This window comes from Haematobia irritans, chromosome 1 (genome assembly GCF_050003625.1).
Source record: "Haematobia irritans isolate KBUSLIRL chromosome 1, ASM5000362v1, whole genome shotgun sequence".
Taxonomy (NCBI): Eukaryota; Metazoa; Arthropoda; class Insecta; order Diptera; family Muscidae; genus Haematobia; species Haematobia irritans.
This window is the reverse complement of record NC_134397.1, coordinates 182680543-182702792: the sequence shown is the minus strand read 5'-3', so window position 1 is coordinate 182702792 and position 22250 is coordinate 182680543. Positions and strand designations below refer to the sequence as shown.

General features: G+C 32.3%; 1 protein-coding gene across 1 annotated transcript in view; it reads right to left on the bottom strand.

The window, feature by feature from the left end:
• Window positions 1–9667, bottom strand: part of LOC142233449 (uncharacterized) — a 66460-nt gene extending 56793 nt beyond the window's left edge. Inside the window, exons 1-4 of the mRNA XM_075304380.1 lie at window positions 9664–9667; window positions 8511–9590; window positions 8238–8425; window positions 8042–8162 (exon numbers count right to left, since the gene is read on the bottom strand). Of these exons, the coding sequence (XP_075160495.1) occupies window positions 8042–8162; window positions 8238–8425; window positions 8511–9590; window positions 9664–9667 (1393 nt within the window). The remainder of the gene's footprint in view (window positions 1–8041; window positions 8163–8237; window positions 8426–8510; window positions 9591–9663) is intronic.
• Between the last annotated feature and the right edge of the window lie 12583 nt (window positions 9668–22250).

Here is a 22250-nt window from a genome sequence, read left to right as displayed (position 1 = left end):
AAAAACGTGTATCGGATTAAGGTTTTATCGGTCCATTTGGTAATGCCTCCATATAGACTGACTTCACTTCTTGAGGGTGTAGAAAGCGCACTTATCATGAAAATTGCTCAATGTAAAATTTCCAGATTTTACTTCTACAGATTTAAGATTTGAAATCAAAACGTTATTTTATAATTTTCTTGCACACTTACAAGAGATGTTAATGATTCCTCTAAAACTCAAACAAAAATGGTTCTTATAAATCCAGAATCTGATATAGTCCTCATAGGTGAAATCTTAAAATTTATCTTCGGGAAGTGTCCTCAAGTCCTCAAGCCCTCCTGAAATTTCAATGGAACCCCTAATATTTGGTTCATGGTGGTGGGTATTTAAGATTCGGCCCGGCCGAACTTACTGCTGTATATACTTGTTTTATAGTTTCAATGGCTGTTGCTGGTGTTTTGTTTTTCATTTCTCGTATTTACAGAGATTTTATAATTAATGGACTTTATATGAAACTTCTTAAATATTGCTTGTTGAAACTTCCAGCCACACTAAATGGGGATGCACTTTTAATTTTGAGGCTTTGAGAAAGCATTTCTCCATCGACTAGAGAACATAATCATTTTGTTATATTTTGCTACCAAAGCAATCTGTTGATGAGCTTGGAAGATTATAAGCTGAAGCTGAAGCTGACTAAAATGTCTGCTAAGGAGAATTGTTATTTTTCACCCTACACAATAGAATATGGGGTGTAATTTGTTGTCGACTTCGCTCATAATGTTATCAGGCATTATAAGCAAAGCCAACAATATTTCGCCATGGTATATAGCCATTCCAGCAAAACAAAATTTGAAAGTACTTCTACAACTTTAAAATCACTTCCAGAGATGTTATTTATTTTAACTAATCAGGAAGTTCTTTTAATTCAATTTTTTATACCCTCCACCATAGGATGGGGGGTATATTAACTTTGTCATTCCGTTTGTAACACATCGAAATATTGCTCCAAAACCCCCTAAAGTATATATTCTGGGTCGTGGTGAAATGAAATGAGTCGATCTAAGCATGTCCGTCCGTCCGTCCGTCTGTTGAAATCACGCGACTTCCGAAGGAAACAAGCTATCGGCTTGAAACTTGGCACAAGTAGTTGTTATTGATGTAGGTCGGATGGTATTGCAAATGGACCATATCGGACCACTTTTACGTATAGCCCCCATATAAACCGACGCTCAGATTTGGCTTGCAGACCCTCTAAAAGAAGCAAATTTCATTCGATTCAGCTGAAATTTGGTACATGGTGTTAGTATATGGTCCTTAACAACCACGCAAAAATTGGTCCACATCGGTTCATAATTATACCCTGCGCCACACTGTGGAACAGGGTATTATAAGTTAGTGCATATGTTTGCAACACCCAGAAGGAGACGAGATAGACACATGGTGTCTTTGGCAAATATGCTCAGGGTGGGCTCTTGAGTCGATATAGCGATGTCCGTCTGTCCGCGAACACATTTCTGTAATCAAAGTCTAGGTCGCAGTTTTAGTCCAATCGACTTCAAATTTGGCACAAGTATGTGTTTTGGCTCAGAATAGATCCCTATTGATTTTGGAAGAAATCGGATCAGATTTAGATATAGCTCCCATATATATCTTTCGCCCGATATAGACTAATACGGTCCCAGAAGCCAGAGTTTTACCCCAATTTGGTTGAAATTTTGCACAAGAAGAACAATTAATACTACAATCAAGTGTGCCAAATTTTATTGAAATCGGTTCAGATTTAGATATAGCTCCCATATATATCTTTCGCCCGATATGGACTAATACGGTCCCAGAAGCCAGAGTTTTACCCCAATTTGGTTGAAATTTTGCACAGGGACTAGAATTAGCATTGTAGCTATGCGTGCCAAATTTGGTTGAAATCGTTTCAGATTTAGATATAGCTTCCATATATATTTTTCGCCCGATATGGACTTATATGGCCCCAGAAGCCAGAGTTTTGGCCCAATTTGGTTGAAAGTTTGCACTAGGAGTACAATTAGTAGTGTAGTTAAGAGTGCCAAATTTGGTTGACATCGGTTTAGATTTAGATATATCTCCCATATATAGCTTTCGCCCGATTTCCACTCATATGACCACAGAGGCCAATTTTTAACTCCGATTTAGTTGAAATTTTGCACAGGGAGTAGAATTAGCATTATTGCTATGCGTGCCAAATTTGGTTGAAATCGGTTCAGGTTTAGATATAGCTCCCATATATATGTTTTTCTGATTTCGACAAAAATGGTCAAAATACCAACATTTTCCTTGTAAAATTGTAAAAATTACTCTGTTTTTCCTTAACTTCTAATGCATATATATCGGGCGATAAATCATAAATAAACTTTTTCGAAGTTTCCTTAAAATTGCTTCAGATTTAAATGTTTCCCATATTTTTTACTAACATTGTGTTCCACCCTAGTGCATTAGCCGACTTAAATTTTGAGTCTATAGCTTTTGTAGAAGTCTATCAAATTCTTTCCAGATCGAGTGATATTTAAATGTATGTATTTGGGACAAACTTTTATATGTAGCCCCCAACACATTTGACGGATGTGATATGGTATCGAATTTAGATCTACAAAGTGATGCAGGGTATAATATAGTCGGCCCCGCCCGACTTTAGACTTTTCTTACTTGTTATGTATTGCCCCCATATAAACCGATCCCCAGATTTGGCTTGCGGAGCCTCTAAGAGAAGAAAATTTCATCCGATTCGGCTGAAATTTGGTACATGATGTTAGTATATGGTCTCTAACAACTATGCAAAAATTGGTCCACATCGGTTTATAATTATATATAGCCCCCATATAAACTGATCACTAGATTTGGCTTGCGGAGCCTCTAAAAGAAGCAAATTTCATCCGATCCGGCTGAAATTCTGTACATGCTGTTAGTATATGGTCTCCAATGACCATGCGAAAATTGGTCCACATCGGTGCATAATTTTATATAGAGCCCCCATATAAACCGATCACCAGATTTGACATCCGGAGCCTCTTGAAAGACTAAAATTCATCTGATTCAGTTGATATTTGGTACGTGGTGTTAATATATGGCCTCAAACACCCATGCAAAATTTGGTCGAAATCGGTCCATAATTATATATAGCCCCCATACAAACCGATCCCCAGATTTGACCTCCGGTGCCTTTTGGAGAAGCAAAATTCATCCGATCTGGTTGAAATTTGGTACGTGCCAAAAGTGGTCCATATCAGTCCATAATCATATATAGCCCCCATATAAACCGATCCCGAGATTTGGTTTTGGAGCCTCTTGAAGGAGCAAATTTCATACGAGTCAATTGAAATTTGGTACATTGTGCTATTATATGACCGTTAACAACTTTGCCTAACTAGGTCCATATCGGTCTATAGTTATATATAGCCCTCAGATAATCCGATGCCCAATCACACAAAAATTGGTCCATATCAAGTTCATAATTGTATATAGCATATAAGCGACCCCCATATTTCAATTCTGGCTTCTTACTTACCGTGCAAAAGTCCATATCGATTCGTAATTATTTGTAGACTTACCTACACATACCTTTTTTGTCTAATATATACCACGTATGGACTAACTCACAATTTGGAAAACGATTTAAGATACCACAACCCAAGTAATTCGATTGTGGATGACAGTCTTTCGTAGAAGTTTCTACGCAATCCATGGTGGAGGGTACATAAGATTCGGCCTGGCCGAACTTACTTGTTTATTCCTAATACGTAACATATGTTATATATTTTTAGAGGTAGCATTATTCGTTACCACAAAACAACAATGCAAAATTCCTGCTATACCACCGAACATTTATTTTGTAAATTAAATACTGTATTTGGTCTTCTAAGTGAACGTTTAGTGTTGGTTAAAAAAAAAACTACCAAAAAATACTAGTTGAACTTTCCTCTAGTAACCACACAAGTTTTGCTTGCTGGGAAAATTGTTATTTAATATGAAAAGGCATGCGAAACCATACACTTTTCCTAAAATGGTTGGGCCATAACTGTGGTTTATCAAATGTAAATTATGTTTTTCGGTATTCGAATTAATTTACCAAATAAAAACACATGTACAAACACATACATATTAACGAATATTAAAAATTGCGAATATTTCATAGTAACCGCTATTAAAAAAAAGGCCAATGGAAATAACTTTTGAAGGGCGTTTGAAGACCATTATATTTGGTGTTCATGATTTTGCTGTTTTACAATTAATGGCACCATAAAGAAAAAATTCATTTCATATTTATTGTTCATTAAATTTTTGTTTTGGAAAACTTGATGGTTAATGGTATAATTTTTTTTTTTTGTTGTTCCTATACGATGGCAGAATACTTGCTCATAATGCTTGGAAAAACTACAACAACAAATATACATGGCCGAAAGTTCGGCCATGTCGAATCGATATATTCACTACCATGGATTCTTTACCAGGGTTGCCATTATGGTCCGATCGGACCATAATTGGTCCAAAAATTTATTAATTTTTAAATTTGGTCCGATGGTCGGACCAAATGCAATTTGGTTGAATTTGATCCATTTTCATCAAATCAGTAATTTTTTCAAAATTTTATATAGAAAAAATTTTTTTGGCAAAATTTTCTGTAGCAATAAATTTTTAACAAAAATTTCTATAGAAATAAAATTTTAACAATATTTTCTAGAGAAATAAAATTTTGCCAAAATTTTATACAGAAATAAACATTTAAAAAAATTGTATAGGAAGAAAATCTTTTAAAAATTTTATATAGAAATAAAATTTTGCGACAACTTTATATAGAAATAAAAGGTTGACAAATTTTCTATAGAAATGCAATTTTGACAAAAATTTTCTATAGAAATGAAATTTTGACAAAAATTGTATAGGAAGAAAAAAAATTGTATAGGAAGAAAATCTTTTAAAAATTTTATATAGAAATAAAATGTTGCGACAACTTTATATAGAAATAAAAGGTTTACAAATTTTCTATAGAAATGAAATTTTGACAAAATTTTCTATAGATATGAAATTTTAACAAAACTTTCTATAGAAATAAAATTTGGACAAAGTTTTCTACAGAAATAAAATTTTGTCAAAATTTTCCACAAAAATAAAATTTTGGTAAAATTTTCTAAACTTGATGGTTAATGGTATAATTTTTTTTTTTGTTGTTCCTATACGATGGCAGAATACTTGCTCATAATGCTTGGAAAAACTACAACAACAAATATACATGGCCGAAAGTTCGGCCATGTCGAATCGATATATTCACTACCATGGATTCTTTACCAGGGTTGCCATTATGGTCCGATCGGACCATAATTGGTCCAAAAATTTATTAATTTTTAAATTTGGTCCGATGGTCGGACCAAATGCAATTTGGTTGAATTTGATCCATTTTCATCAAATCAGTAATTTTTTCAAAATTTTATATAGAAAAAATTTTTTTGGCAAAATTTTCTGTAGCAATAAATTTTTAACAAAAATTTCTATAGAAATAAAATTTTAACAATATTTTCTAGAGAAATAAAATTTTGCCAAAATTTTATACAGAAATAAACATTTAAAAAAATTGTATAGGAAGAAAATCTTTTAAAAATTTTATATAGAAATAAAATTTTGCGACAACTTTATATAGAAATAAAAGGTTGACAAATTTTCTATAGAAATGCAATTTTGACAAAAATTTTCTATAGAAATGAAATTTTGACAAAAATTGTATAGGAAGAAAAAAAATTGTATAGGAAGAAAATCTTTTAAAAATTTTATATAGAAATAAAATGTTGCGACAACTTTATATAGAAATAAAAGGTTTACAAATTTTCTATAGAAATGAAATTTTGACAAAATTTTCTATAGATATGAAATTTTAACAAAACTTTCTATAGAAATAAAATTTGGACAAAGTTTTCTACAGAAATAAAATTTTGTCAAAATTTTCCACAAAAATAAAATTTTGGTAAAATTTTCTACAAAAATAAAATTTTGTCAAAATTTTTTACAGAAATCAAATTTTGTCAAAATTTTCTATAGAAATAAAATTTTGACGACATTTTCTATAGAAGTAAAATTGTGACAATATTTTCTATAGAAATAAAATTTTGACAAAAATTTCTACAAAAAATTCAATAGAAATAAAATTTTGACAACATTTTTTATAGAAATAAAATTTTGACAAAATTTTCTATAGAAATACAATTTTGACAAAATTTTCTATAGATGGTCGGACCAAATGCAATTTGGTTGATTTTGATCCATTTTCATTAAATCAGTAATTTTTTCAAAATTTTATATAGAAAAAAATTTTTGGCAAAATTTTCTGTAGAAATAAATTTTTGACAAAAATTTCTATAGAAATAAAATTTTAACAATATTTTCTAGAGAAATAAAATTTTGCCAAAATTTTATACAGAAATAAACATTTAAAAAAATTGTATAGGAAGAAAATCTTTTAAAAATTTCATATAGAAATAAAATTTTGCGACAACTATATATAGAAATAAAAGGTTGACAAATTTTCTATAGAAATGAAATTTTGACAAAATTTTCTATAGATATGAAATTTTAACAAAACTTTCTATAGAAATAAAATTTGGACAAAATTTTCGAATGAACTAAAATTTTACCAAAGTTTTCTACAGAAATAAAATTTTATCAAAATTTTCCACAAAAATAAAATTTTGGTAAAATTTTCTACAAAAATAAAATTTTGTCAAAATTTTATTTCTATAGAATTTTTGTCAAAATGTTACTTTTGGAGAAATTTTTGTCAAAATTTTGTTTCTATAGAAAATATTGCCACAATTTTACTTCTATAGAAAATGTCGTCAAAATTTTATTTCTATAGAAAATTTTGACAAAATTTGATTTTTTTTTGTTTTATTATTATTTTATTCAACAATTCAACTTTAATACAATACCAGTTTGTCCCGCGCCATAAGGCATTAATGGGACTAGTTGGCCAATTATTTATACAATATTTAAGACAAAAATTATACGTATTTAAAAGATTCATTCATATATGGTTTAATATTTGTTTCAAATTACAATATTATAAATATTACAATTATAGCAGAAGCGATTCAAAGCTATTGCAAAGATAGTATTTGCTCATTTCCTTAAATCTCGATATACGTTGAATGGATTTCAATTCGAGTGGAATATTATTGTAAGTTAAGCCACCTATATAATCAACCCGTTGCTTTGTTTTTTCGAATCTACACCTGGGCAAACGCAAATTCATTCTATTCCTTGTATTAAAATTTGTTTGATTCGTATAGAACTTTATTGTATGGTAACCAATGTTGTAGTTACACTTGAAAACATACTTTAAAATATTATATTTATATAAACCATTGATTGGTAAAATATTTTTTGCAAACTCTTCAAATAGCGACAAGGTTGAGAAATTTGGAGGTAGATTAAAAACAACTTTCAAAGCTTTATTTTGCATAGATTGAAGTGATCTTAGCTCACTATTATTTTTATTGTATGCATATGATGTAACCATATAATTTAAATGCGATTGTATTAAACAGGAAAATATTGTTAATTTTGTCTTTGTGTTTAATTTGTTTTTCATCTTGTAGAGAAATCCAATTGCTGGAGCTATTTTCCTTTTTAAACTGCGTATATGACAATCCCATGCTAAATTATTTTGTAACATCACGCCTAGATATGTTACGCTTTTACATTCATGTATTGATTTTCCATCAATATAGACACTGAAATCGTTGTTAACTGAAGGATTTGGTCGAAATCGAATAAGTTTTGTTTTATCAGCGTTCAGAACTAGTCTGTTTGTTTACTCGTGCAAACTCACAGAGTAATGCAGAATCCCTTTCTATGTTTGCACGCAGAGCGATGTCATATTTATAGGGATAGAACAAGCAAATGTCATCAGCGAACATAAATAATTTTCCTCTAAGCTGGAGATTCCGGATATCATTAATAAAAATGGAAAACAATAATGGACCCAAACAACTCCCCTGTGGAACTCCGTGCACTGCGGGCCCTACAAAACTTTTCGATTTACTGACATCAACGTACTGTTTCCTATTCTCCAAAAAACTTCTAAATAATAACAACTCTTTCCCTCGAATCCCATAGATATGCATTTTTTTCAGCAATAATTGGTGATCGACAAGATCAAATGCCTTTGAAAAATCAAAAAATACTCCAGCAACTCCATTGAATCCCCCGTCTAAACCACTACAAATAAACTTAATTACATTTAATACAGCTTCCTCTGTTCCGCATCCACGCCTAAATCCATATTGATTCTCATAAAGCAAATTATTCGATTCACAGTATGTGTATAATTTATCATAGATAATCTTTTCAAAAATCTTGTCTATTGTTGACAATATGGCCACTGGTCTGAAGTTAGATACGTCACTAGCATTCACTATTTTCAATTCTATGTAATTTCAAAATGTCTGGATATATCGATAAACTGATCATCCCATCGAAAATTTTTGCTAAGAAAGGTGAAACTATTTCACTGCATTCTTTGAGGAATTTGGAAGAAATGCCGTCATGTCCTGGACTCTTATCTGCCTTCAGATTCTCTATAACTTCCATAATACAGTTGTTATCGACTTGTTCAATGGAAAATACGAAATCTATATCACCTGACAATGTATGGAAAATATTAATGTTATCCCCAGGATCAACTAAAATTCCTCGCCTCAAACTCATTACAGAATCTAAAAAGTATGTATTGAGTGCATTCGCCTTATCCATGTTATTTGAAATCCTTCGTCCTTGTACGTCTTTAAGTTCTAGTTCTTTATGCCCCTTTTTCCCTAGAACCTCATTAATAAAATTCCATCCCCTTTTGGGATCATTTGCTGCCCTGTCAATATTCTCTGCATAATACGCCTCTCTACTTCTCTTGTTGGCAATACTAATTATTCTACTAATCCTCTTTAAGGAATCCTGTATCGCCCCATTTCCTCTTTCCTTCTTTCTCCTCTTCAGCAATTTAAACTTAATCGTTATCAAATGTTGTAAATTGACATTTATCCATGGGGTCATCATAAACCTAGCATGTTTCAAAGTTTTACTGACTGTTGTTGAACGTGCAATAGCACCTTGTATACAAGATGTTAATCTGTCTGTCTGATCCTGTACATTCAGTGAACCAAAGTCAGGAGACAACTCATCTGATAAGTAACGTTTGGCCTTTTGGTAGTCACACTTAGTTTTCATTACCTCCACAAAATCATTTCTCATAATCTTACTTTTTATCTTGCAAAAAACTAAATTATGGTCTGAAATATCACATTCCACAGAGTCAACATCGACTCTCTCTACAAAATTGGAAAACACATGATCAATGCATGTATCACTTAAAGGTCTTGTAACCATCTCATGAGCATTCTCACATCCAAAACTCTGAAAGAGATCCAGCATTTCGTTATAATAAGAGCTGTGATAACGATCTATATTAGTATCTCCAACCAAAACTATTGGACTTCCAGCGTGATCATTCAACATTGATTCCAGTGTAAACTTAAATTGTTCAACAGAACATTTCTGAGAACGATAAAAAGTTACAAATTTCATTGGTCTTGCATTAACTTTAAAGTTTAATAAGGAAATAGCAATAATATCCAAAAACGATTCACTTTTGCAATAATCTACAATATATACCCATTTATCCCTTACATAAACCGATGTTCCTCCATACCCATCTTCTCTACAACAATGAACTACCTTATAACCAGGAATCGAATAAATTTGAGTGATTGCATTTTGAAACCAAGTCTCTTGAATTGCTATTATATTTCTGTAGAAAATTTTGACAAAATTTTATTTTTGTAGAAAATTTTACCAAAATTTTATTTTTGTGGAAAATGTTGACAAAATTTTACAACAATGAACTACCTTATAACCAGGAATCGAATAAATTTGAGTGATTGCATTTTGAAACCATGTCTCTTGAATTGCTATTATATTTCTGTAGAAAATTTTGACAAAATTTTATTTTTGTAGAAAATTTTACCAAAATTTTATTTTTGTGGAAAATTTTGACAAAATTTTATTTCTGTAGAAAACTTTGGTAAAATAAGAAGAAATAAAAGAAATAAAATTTTGACAATTTTTTTCTATTAAAATAAAATTTTGCTAAATTTTTCTATAGGAATATAATTTTTGACAATTTTTTCTATAGAAATAAAAATTTTGAATAGAAATAAAATTTTGCAAAATTTTCTATAGAAATAAAAATTTTACAAAATTTTCTATCGAAATACAATTTTGGAAAAGTTTTAACTTTTAAATGATATTAATTTAATTTGGAAAAAAGGTCTGCTGGTAACAATTTTAATCCAATTTTGGAAATATGTTGGGCCAAATTAAAAATTCATTTTGGCAATGCTGTTCCTTACACAATTCAACTAACAATGGTCGTTCACCATCGTATTACTACTTCTAATTATGGATGCATAGTGATAATGTGCTTTGGGATTAATACGGACAAACTGAGACAAAGGATGAAAAATAAACCTTCAGAGTTGCTCGTTTTTTATAAGGCTATACCCAAATATAGATTTATGTGCATCAATTCTTGTATGATAACTTAGGAGAGACAACATAAGGACGCTCAAATTTGACGATCGGTTATATCTGAGGATCGGACCTATATCTAAAGATAGACCGTTACAGACCAATTTCTGTGTGATTACTTAAGGGTGCAATCCGATATTATGTACAGAATTTCAGGTGGGTCGGATGAAAATGAATCCAAACAGGGGCTATAGAGAAATTTTGGTGTTGTTACTTTAGATTGAACACGGACCCCACATTTCTAATTTCAGGAGGATTGGATCAATACCAACCTCTCAAAAACAAGTAAGGAAAGTCTAAAGTCGGGCGGGCCCGACTATATTATACCCTGCACCACTATATTATACCCCGCACCACTTTAAATATCATTCGATTTGGACAGAGTTTGATAGACTTCTACAAAATCTATAGACTCAAAATTTACGTTTAAGGCTAATGCACTAGTGTGGAACACATTGTTAGTAAAAAAATATGGGAAACATTTAAATCTAAAGCAATTTTAAGGAAACATCGCAAAAGTTTATTTATGATTTATCGCTCGATATATATGTATTGGAAGTTTAGGAAAATTAGAGTCATTTTTACAACTTTGCGACTAAGCAGTGGCGATTTTACAAGGAAATTGTTGGTATTTTGACCATTTTTGTCGAAATCAGAAAAACATATATATGGGAGCTATATCTAAATCTGAACCGACTTCAACCAAATTTGGCACAGATAGCTACAATGCCAATTCTACTCCCTGTGCAAAATTTCAACTAAATCGGAGTTAAAAATTGGACTCTGTGGTCATATGAGTGTAAATCGGGCGAAAGCTATATATGGGAGATATATCTAAATCGGAACCGATTTCAACCAAATTTGGCACGCATAGCTGCAAGGCTAATTCTACTCTCTGTGCAAAATTTCAACTAAATCGGAGCAAACAATTGGCCTCTGTGGTCATATCTGTGTAAATCGGCCTAAAGCTATATATGGGAGCTATATCTAAATCTGAAACGATTTCAACCAAATTGGGAGCCACCGCGGTGCAATGGTTAGCATGCCCGCCTTGCATACACAGGGTCGTTGGTTCGATTCCTGCTTCGACCGAACACCAACAAGTTTTTCAGCGGTGGATTATCCCAGCTTAGTAATGCTGGTGACATTTCTGAGGGTTTCAAAGCTTCTCTAAGTGGTTTCACTGCAATGTGGAACGCCGTTCGGACTCGGAGGTCCCTTGTCATTGAGCTTAGCATGGAATCGGGCAGCACTCAGTGATAAGAGAGAAGTTCACCAATGTGGTATCACAATTGACTGAATAGTCTAAGTGAGCCTGAAATATGGGGCTGCCTCCTAACCTAACCTAACCTAACCAAATTTGGCACGCATAGCTACAATGCTAATGGTATTTCCTGTGCAACCAAATTGGGGTAAAACTCTGGCTTCTGGGACCGTATTAGTCCATATCGGGCAAAATATGTATATGGGAGCTATATCTAAATCGGAACCGATTTCAATAAAATTTGGCACACTTGACTATAGTACTAAATTTTCTTCTTGTGCAAAATTTTAAGCAAATTAGGGTAAAACTCTGGCTTCTGAGGCCATATAAGTCCCTATCGGGCGAAATATATATATGGGAGCTATATCTAAATCTGAACCGATTTCTTTCAATAGGGTTCTATTCTGAGCCAAAACACATACTTGTGCCAAATTTGAAGTCGATTGGACTAAAACGGCGACCTAGACTTTGATTACAAAAATGTGTTCACAAACAGACGGACATGGCCATATGGACTCAGGAGCCCACCCTGAACATTTTTGCCAAAGACACCATGCGTCTATCTCGTCTCCTTCTGGGTGTTGCAAACATATGCACTAACTTATAATACCCTGTTTCACAGTGTGGCGCAGGGTATAAAAATTGCTCCAAATTGAAGCATTTCCCTTTTGTGAGACTTTAGCGTCTAAAGTGCGACTAAAGTCGCACATTTTACATATTTTAAAAAAGTCGCATGATGTCAGCAAGTTTGCATAATGCGACTAAAATCGCATAACCGTAAACAGTAAACTAACCGTGGTGTTAGCTTACTGTTTTCAATGTATACGGTGGCGTATGATTTACCTTGTGATTATTAGCCATAATAAGTATACGCATAGGTGTTCGTTCATATATGACGCAGTTTCATGGGCCGATTGATGATATAAAATACATGTTAACAAGTATATACAGTAGTAAGTTCGGCCGGGCCGAATCTTAAATACCCACCACCATGAATCAAATATACTAGTTTCCTTTGAAAATATCAGGGGGGGTTTGATGACAGATATTTTCCCAAGCAGATCAGTTCAACCAGTACGCTTCCCACAGATAAATGTAAATATTTTACCTATGAAGACTAGATCAGATTCTGAATTTATAAGAACCATTTTCTGTTTGAGTTTTAGAAAAATCATAAACATCTCTTGTAAGTGTGCACGAAAATGATGAAATAACGCCTTGATTTGAAATCTAAAATCTGTAGAATTTCATCCCAATTATTTAAATGATTACGAGAAGTAAAATCTGAAAATTTTGCATTCAGTGCCAAGCAATTTTCATGATCAGTGCGCCTTCTATACCATCAATAAGTGAAATCGGTCTATATGGAGGCCTTACCAAATTGACCGATAAAACTAAATCATATACACTTTGTTATGGGTCTAAAATGCCATTATATTTTCAATTTGTGGCAAATAGGATAAAAACTACAATTTTTAGAAGCCCTAGGAGTTAAATCGGGAGTTCGGTGTAATACACAGTATTCAGCACATTTAATTGTAGTTCTAGAATCTAGACCACAAATCGGAGGGCCTGTTTATAAGGGGGCTATATCAAAAACTGTACCGATACTCAATATATTCGGCACACCGCTTTATGGTCCTAGAGTACCTCTAGATTTCCAATTTACAACAAATTGGATAAAAACTACGGATTCTAGAAGCCCAAGAAGTAAAATCGGGAGATCGGTCTATATGGGGGCTATATCGGAACATGGTCCGATAATCACAATTTTCGACGCACCTCTTTATTTTCCTAGAATACCTCTGGATTTCCAAATTCAGGCAAATTGGGTTAAAACAACGGATTCTAGAAGCCCGAGAAGTAAAATCGGGAGATCGGTCTATATGGGGGCTATATCGAAACATGGTCCGATAATCACCATTATCGGCACATCTCTTTAGTTTCCTAAAATACCTCTACATTTCCAATTTCAGGCAAATTTGATAACAACTACGTATTCTAGAAGCCCAAGAAGTAAAATCGGGAGATCGGTCTATATGGGGGGTATTTTTGACACACGTAGTTGTGGTCCTACAATACTTCTAGATTTCAAATTTCAGGTAAATTGGATTAAAACTACGGATTCTAGAAGCCCGAGAAGGAAAATCGGGAGATCGGTCTATATGGGGGCTATATGAAAACATGGACCGGAACTCACCATTTTCGGCAAATCTCTTTATTATCCTAAAATGCCTCTACATTTCCAATTTCAGGCAAATTGGATAAAAACTACGGATTCTAGAAGCCCAAGAAGTAAAATCGGGTGAAGCCCAAGAAGTAAATCTGGAAATAGGTCTATATGGGTGCTATATCGAAACATGGTCCGATAATCACCATTTTCGGTACATCTCTTTATGTTCCTAGAGTACCTCTACAATTCCAATCTCAGGCAAATGGGGTAAAAACAACGGATTCTAGAAGCCCGAGAAGTAAAATCGGGAGATCGGTCTCTATGGGGGCTATACCAAAACATGGACAGATACACACCATTTTCGGCACACCTCTTTATGGCTCTAAAATACCACTAGATTTCCAATTTTAGGCAAATCGGACAGAAAATACATCGGGAGGTCGGTTTATATGGGGACTATATCAAAACTTGGACCGATATAGCCCGTCTTCGAACTTGACCTGCCTTCAAACAAAAGACGAATCTGTGCCAAATTTCAGGACGATAGCGCCATTATTGAAGTATGTTGCATGATTACAACAGACAGACAGACAGACGGATATGCTTATATCGTCTTGGAATTTCTCTCTGATCAAGAATATATATATACTTTATATAGTCGGAAATCGATATTGCGATGTGCTACAAACGTAATGACAAACTTATTATACCCCCGCCAATATTTTATGGTGGTGGGTATATAAAAAAAAAAAAATTAAAATTTATTTTAAAGTTTTTGATCAAAATGTTGCCAAAATTTTATTTCTCGAGAAAATTTTGTCAAAATTTAATATTTCTAAAAATTTATGTCAAAATTATATTTCTATGAAAATGTTGTAAAAATTTACTTCTATAAAATTTTTTGCCAAATTTATTTCTATAGAAAATTTTGTCAACAATATCAACTTTTGTCAAAATTTTTATACCCTGCGCCACACTGTGGAACAGGGTATTATAAGTTAGTACATATGTGTGTAACACCCAGAAGAAGACGAGATAGACACATGGTGTCTTTGGCAATATTGCTCAGGGTGGGTCCCTGAGTCGATATAATCATGTCCGTCTGTTCGTCCGTCGGTCTGTCTGTGAACACATTTTTGTGATTAAAAGTCTAGGTCGCAATTTAAGTCCAATCGCTTTCAAATTTGGCACATAATCCTAATTTGGGTCAGAATAGAACCCTGTTGATTTTGGAAGAAATCGGTTCAGATTTAGATATAGCTCCATATATATCTTTCGCCCGATATGCACTAATATGGACCCAGCAGCCAGAGTTTTATACCGATTTGCTTGAAATTTTGTACAAACATAACACTTAGTCGTATAGTCAAGTGTGCAAAATTTGATTGAAATCGGTTCAGATTAAGATATAGCTCCCATATATATCTTTCGCCCGATATGGACTTATATGGCCCCAGAATAAAGATTTTTGCCCGAATTTAGTTGAAATTTCGCGCTATGAGTACAATTAGTAGTATAGTCAAGTGTGCAATATTTCATTGAAATCGATTCAGATTTAGATATAGCTCCCATATATATCTTTCTCCCGATATGGACTAATATGGTCCTAAAAGCCAGAGTTTTGGCCCAATTTGGTTGAAATTTAGCACAGGGAGTAGATTTTGCATTGGAGTTATGTGTGCCAAATTTGGTTGAAACCGATTCAGAGTTAGATATAGCTCCCATATATATCTTTCGCCCGATATGGACTTATATGGCCCCAGAAGCCAGATTTTTGCCCGCATTTCGTTGAAGTTTTGCACTATGAGTACAATTAGCAGTATAGTCAAGTGTGCAAAATTTTATTGAAATCGGTTCAGATTTAGAGATAGCTCCCATATATATGTTTTTTGATTCCTTGTTAAATCGCCACTGCTTGGTCGAAAAGTTGTAAAAATGACTCCAATTTTCTTAAACTTATAATACATATATATCGAGCGATAAATCATAAATAAACTTTTGCGAAGTTTCCTTAAAATTGCTTCATATTTAAATGTTTCCCATATTTTTTTACTAACATTGTGTTCCACCCTAGTGCATTAGACGACTTAAATTTTGAGTCTACTGATTTTGTAGAAGTCTATCAAATTCTGTCCAGATCGAATGATATTTAAATGTATGTATTTGGGACAAACCTTTTTATGTAGCCCCCAACACATTTGACGGGTTTGATATGGTATCGAAAATTTAGATGTACAAAGTGGTGCAGGGTATAATATAGTCGGCCCCGCCCGACTTTAGACTTTCCTTACTTGTTTTTTACTAAAATTGTGTTCCACCCTAGTGCATTAGCCAACTTAAATTTTGAGTCTATAGAGTTTGTAAAAGTCTATCTAAATCTGTCCAAATCGGATGATATTTAACTGTGTGTATTTGGGACAAACCTTTTTATGTAGCCCCCAACACATTTGACGGATGTTATATGGTATCAAAAATTTAGATCTACCAAGTGGTGCAGGGTATAATATAGTCGGCCCCGCCCGACTTTAGACTTTCCCTACTTGTTTTCTATAGAAAATTTTGTCTTAATTTTGATCTATAAAAAATGTCTAAAGAATTTTTTGTCAAAAATTTTTTTTTCTGAGGATCTATCTATAATGGGGTCTATGTCTGATATATGCCAATATAATCAATACTAGGTGAGCTATGGTAAAAAGAATCCTTTGTGCCAAATTTCAAGCAGATATCTTAAATACGAGTTACAAAATTGGCGTCATTTTGTTGTTGCTGTTTTTTTTTTTTATTTCATTCACATTTCATTTACATACACTTTTTTAAGGGCTTAGGCTAATATTTTTATGCGTTACAAACAGTATGACAAGGTTAGATTACCTCATGGTGATGGGAAAAAAGAAAAACACTCTACATAATTCAAAAGCCATTGATTTCAAAGCTGCACAAAAAGGCAATTTTGACTAAGCCCTTTAAATTATTTATCGCCTGGCCACAATAAACTCATTTCGCTTGTTATGTATAAAAGTCGTAAATAACTTCTCCCCCAACTACAGTCGACTACCATGATTGGTTGCTATAATATGATGTAATTTGATCTCTGGCTATAAATTTTGCCAAAACAAAAAATTTAATATCATTTACATAAAATTTATGTTTCGTGAATGGCTTTATTTTTCTGAAAATTCAAATTAATCCTTTTCAGCTCGTTGTTGGTAGCAATACTTTGTTTTACATTACAATCGAATACCATAGGTACCTTGTGTTGGTAGGACATGGCTATCGGCTAGGCTTATGTTGTTTGTGTTTGTATGGTTAGCTCAAGCAAAATGTCCTTTTTTACTGCCATGGTCATGGCGGGTACGATTTAACGAAAATTACTTTTCTTGTATGAGTATTAAGTCTGTGTACAAATGGACACAAAGTTTAATTCGGTTAAAATCTCATCGACTATATTCACACATTTGAAATGAGTTATGATTGTGTACGATGCAATTTGTAGAGAATGTTGTGAAGTTGATATATGCTCACAAAAATAAAGTCGTTTATAATTTAACAAGTATACAGGGTCGGTAGTGCAGCCAGAACGAATCGTGTGTACCCTCCACCTTGGATCATATACACATTTCTACTAACGACTGACATCCACAATGGAACTTATTGTTTTGAGGTAACAGTTACCGATGGTAAGGTATCTTAAAACTTTTTAAAATTGATTTGGAAATTTTATATAGGATAGGCCGATTAAATATCTATATAAACCACTATAGTTATTTGATCAGATTTTAGAGGCAATAATTAAACATTTAGCCATTTTTATACCCACCACCATAGAATGGTGATGGGGGTATAATAAGTTTGTCATCCCGTTTGTAACACATCGAAATATCGATTTCCGATTATATAAAATATATGTATTTTTGATCAGGGAGAAATTCTAAGAAGATATAACCATGTCCTTCTGTCTGTCTGCTGTAATCACGCTACAGCAATCGTGCTGAAATTTTGCACAAACTCGTATTTTGTCTGCAGGCAGCTCAAGTTCGAAGATGGGCTATATCGGTACAGGTTTTGATAGAGTCCCCATATAAACCGACCTCCAGATTTGGGGTCTTGGGCTTATAGAAACCGTAGTTTTTATCCAATTTGCCTGCAATTGAAAATGTAGAGGTATTTTAGGACCATAAAGAGGTGTGCTAAAAATGGTGAGCATCGGTCCCTGTTTTGGTATAGCCCCCATATAGACCGATCTCTCGATTATATTTCTTGGCCTTCTAGAATCCGTAGTTTTTATCCAATTTGCCTGAAAATTGAAATCTAGAGGTATTTTCGGACCACAAAGAGGTGTGCTAAAATGGTGAGTATCGGTCCATGTTTTAGTATAGGGCCCATAAACCGTAGTTGTTATCCGATTTGCCTGAAATTGCAAATATACTCGTATTTTAGACTCACAAAAACGTGTATTGGAGTTAGTTTTTATCGGGTAATTTGGTAAGTCCTCCATATAGACCGATTTCACTTCTTGTGGGTATCGAAGGCGCACTGATCATTAAAACCCCCTGAAATTTTCAAAGGAAACTATTATATTTGATTTATGGTGGTGGGTATTTAAGATTCGGCCTGACCGAACTTACTACAGTATATACTTGTTGTCAAAATGAGGCCACAATCATCTTCCAAGACGAAAGAAATTTTATTGCTATTGAAAATTTTGTCCAAATTTAAACTCTATAGAAATTTTTGTTTTTTTTTTATTTCTATAGAAAATTTTATCAAAATTTTATTTCTATAAAAAATTTTGCAAAATTTTATTTTGGTAGAAAATTTTGTCAAAGTTTTATTTCTATAGCAAATTTTGTCAAACTTGTATTTTTATAGAAAAATTTTGTTAAATTTTATTTCTATAGAAAATTGTGACAAAATTTAATTTCTATAGATAATTTTGTAAAAATTTTATTTCTATAGAAAATTTTGCCGAAATTTTGGTTAAGCTACACTTGTAGCTTAGTCAATGTATGGTTTTAAGCTGCAATAAAAACAGCAACGAAATTTTATTTCTATAGAAAATTGTGTCAAAATTTTATTTCCATAGAAAATTTTGTCAAAATTTTATTTCTATAGATAATTTTGTCAAAATTTTATTTTTATAGAAAATTGTGCCAAAATTTTATATCTATAGAAAATTTTTTCATAATTTTATTTCGATAGAAAATTTTATCAAAATTTTATTCCTATAGAACATTTTGTCAAAATTTTTTTTACTCTAGAAATTTTTATACAAATTTTATTTCTATCGAAAATTTTATCAAAATATTATTGTTTATATATTTTTCTTAACTTTATTCCTATAGAAAATTTTGTCAAAAATTTATTTCTATAGAAAATTTTGTCAACATTTTATTTATATAAAAAATTTTGTCAAAATTTTATTTTTACAGAAAATTGTGCCAAAATTAAATTTCTATAGCAAATTTTGTCAAAATTTCATTTCTATAGAAAATTTTGTCAAAATTTTATTTCTATAGAAAATTTTTTCATAATTTTATTTCAATAGAAAATTTTGTCAAAATTTTATTTCTATAGAAATTTATTTCAAAATTTTATTGCTATAGAAAATTTTGTCAAATTTTTATTTCTATAGAAAATTTTGTCAAATTTTTATTTCTATAGATAATTTTGTAAAAAAATTATTTTTATAGAAAATTTTGCCGAAATTTTATTTCCATAGAAAATTTTGCCGAAATTTGATTTCTATAGTAAATTTAGTCAAAATTTTATTTCTATAGATAATTTTGTCAAAATTTTATTTCTAAAGAAATTTTTGCCGAAATTGTATTTCTATAGAAAATTGCGCCAAAACTTTATTTCTATAGAAAATTTTTTCATAATTTTATTTCGATAGAAAATTTTGTCAAATTTTTATATCTATAGAAAATTTTGTCAAAATTTTATTCCTATAGAACGTTTTGTCAAAATTTTTTTACTCTAGAAATTTTTATGAAAATTTTATTTCTGTAGAAAATTTTATCAAAATATTATTGTTTATATATATTTTTTTAACTTTATTCCTATAGAAAATTTTGTAAAAAATTTATTTCTATAGAAAATTTTGTCAAAAATTTATTTCTATAAAATATTTTGTCAAAATTTTATTTCTATAGCAAATTTTGTCAGAATTCAATTTCTATAGAAAATTTTGCCGAAATTTTATTTCTATAGAAAATTGCGCCAAAACTTTATTTCTATAAAAAATTTTTTCATAATTTTATTTCAATAGAAAATTTTGTCAAAATCTTATTTCTATAGAAATTTATTTCAAAATTTTATTCCTATAGAACGTTTTGTCAAAATTTTATAAGTTAGTGCATATGTTTGCAACACCCAGAAGGAGACGAGATAGACACATGGCGTCTTTTACAAAAATGCTTAGGGTGGGTTCCTGAGTCGATATAGCCATGTCCGTCTGTCCGTCTGTCCGTGAACACATTTTTGTAACCAAGGGATTTAAGCCCAATCGACTTCGAATTTGGCACAAGTATGTGGTTTAGGTCAAAATAGAACCCTATTGATTTTGGAAGAAATCGGTTCAGATTTAGATATAGCTCCCATATATATCTTTCGCCCGATATGCACTTATACGGCCCTAGAAGCCTAAGTATTTCCCCAATTTGGTCGAAATTTTGCACTAGGAGATTTAGATATAGCTCCCATATATAGCTTTCGCCCGATTTACACTCATATGACCACAGAGGCCAATTTTTAACTCCGATTTAGTTGAAATTTTGCACAGGGAGTAGAATTAGCATTGTAGCCATGCGTGCCAAATTTGGTTGAAATCGGTTCAGATTTAGATATATCTCCCATATATACCTTTCGCCCGATTTACACTCATATGACCACAGAGGCCAATGTTTAACTCCGATTTAGTTGAAATTTTGCACAGGGAGTAGAATTAACATTGCTACTATGCGTGCCAAATTTGGTTGAAATCGGTTCAGATTTGGATATATCTCCCATATATAGCTTTCGCCGATTTACACTCATATGACCACAGAGGCCAATTTTTAACTCCGATTTAGTTGAAATTTTGCACAGGGAGTAGAATTAGCATTGTAGCTATGCGTGCCAAATTTGGTTGAAATCGGTTCAGATTTATATATATCTCCCATATATAGCTTTCGCCCGATTTACACTCATATGTCCACAGAGGCCAATTTTTAACTCCGATTTAGTTGAAATTTTGTACAAGGAGTAGAATTAGCATTGTTGCTATGCGTGCCAAATTTGGTTGAAATCGGTTCAGATTTAGATATATCTCCCATATATAGCTTTCGCCCGATTTACACTCATATGTCCACAGAGGCCAATTTTTAGCTCCGATTTAGTTGAAACTTTGCACAGGGAGGAGAATAAGCATTGTTGCTATGCGTGCCAAATTTGGTTGAAATCGGTTCAGATTTAGATATAGCTCCCATATATATGTTTTTCTGATTTCGACAAAAATGGTCAAAATACGAACATTTTCCTTGTAAAATCGCCACTGCTTAGTCGAAAGGTTGTAAAAATGACTCTAATTTTCCTAAACTTCTAATACATATATATCGAGCATAAATAAACTTTTTTGAAGTTTCCTTAAAATTGCTTCAGATTTAAACGTTTCCCATATTTTTTTTACTAACATTGTGTTCCACCCTAGTGCATTAGCCGACTTAAATTTTGAGTCTATAGATTTTGTAGAATTCTATCAAATTCTTCCAGATCGAGTGATATTTAAATTTATGTATTTGGGACAAACCTTTATATATAGCCCCCAACACATTTGACGGATGGGATATGGTATCGAAAATTTAGATCTACAAAGTGGTGCAGGGTATAATATAGTCGGCCCCGCCCGACTTTAGACTTTCCTTACTGGTTTTTTACTAACATTGTGTTCCACCCTTGTGCATTAGCCGACTTAAATTTTGAGTCTATAGATTTTGTAGAAGTCTATCAAATTCTGTCCAGATCGCGTGATATTTAAATGTATGTATTTGGGACAAACCTTTATATATAGCCCCCAACACATTTGACGGATGTGATATGGTATCAAAAATTTAGATCTACAAAGTGGTGCAGGGTATAATATAGTCGGCCCCGCCCGACTTTAGGCTTTCCTTACTTGTTTTACTCTAGAAATTTTTATGAAAATTTTATTTCTGTAGAAAATTTTATCAAAATATTATTGTTTATATATATTTTTTT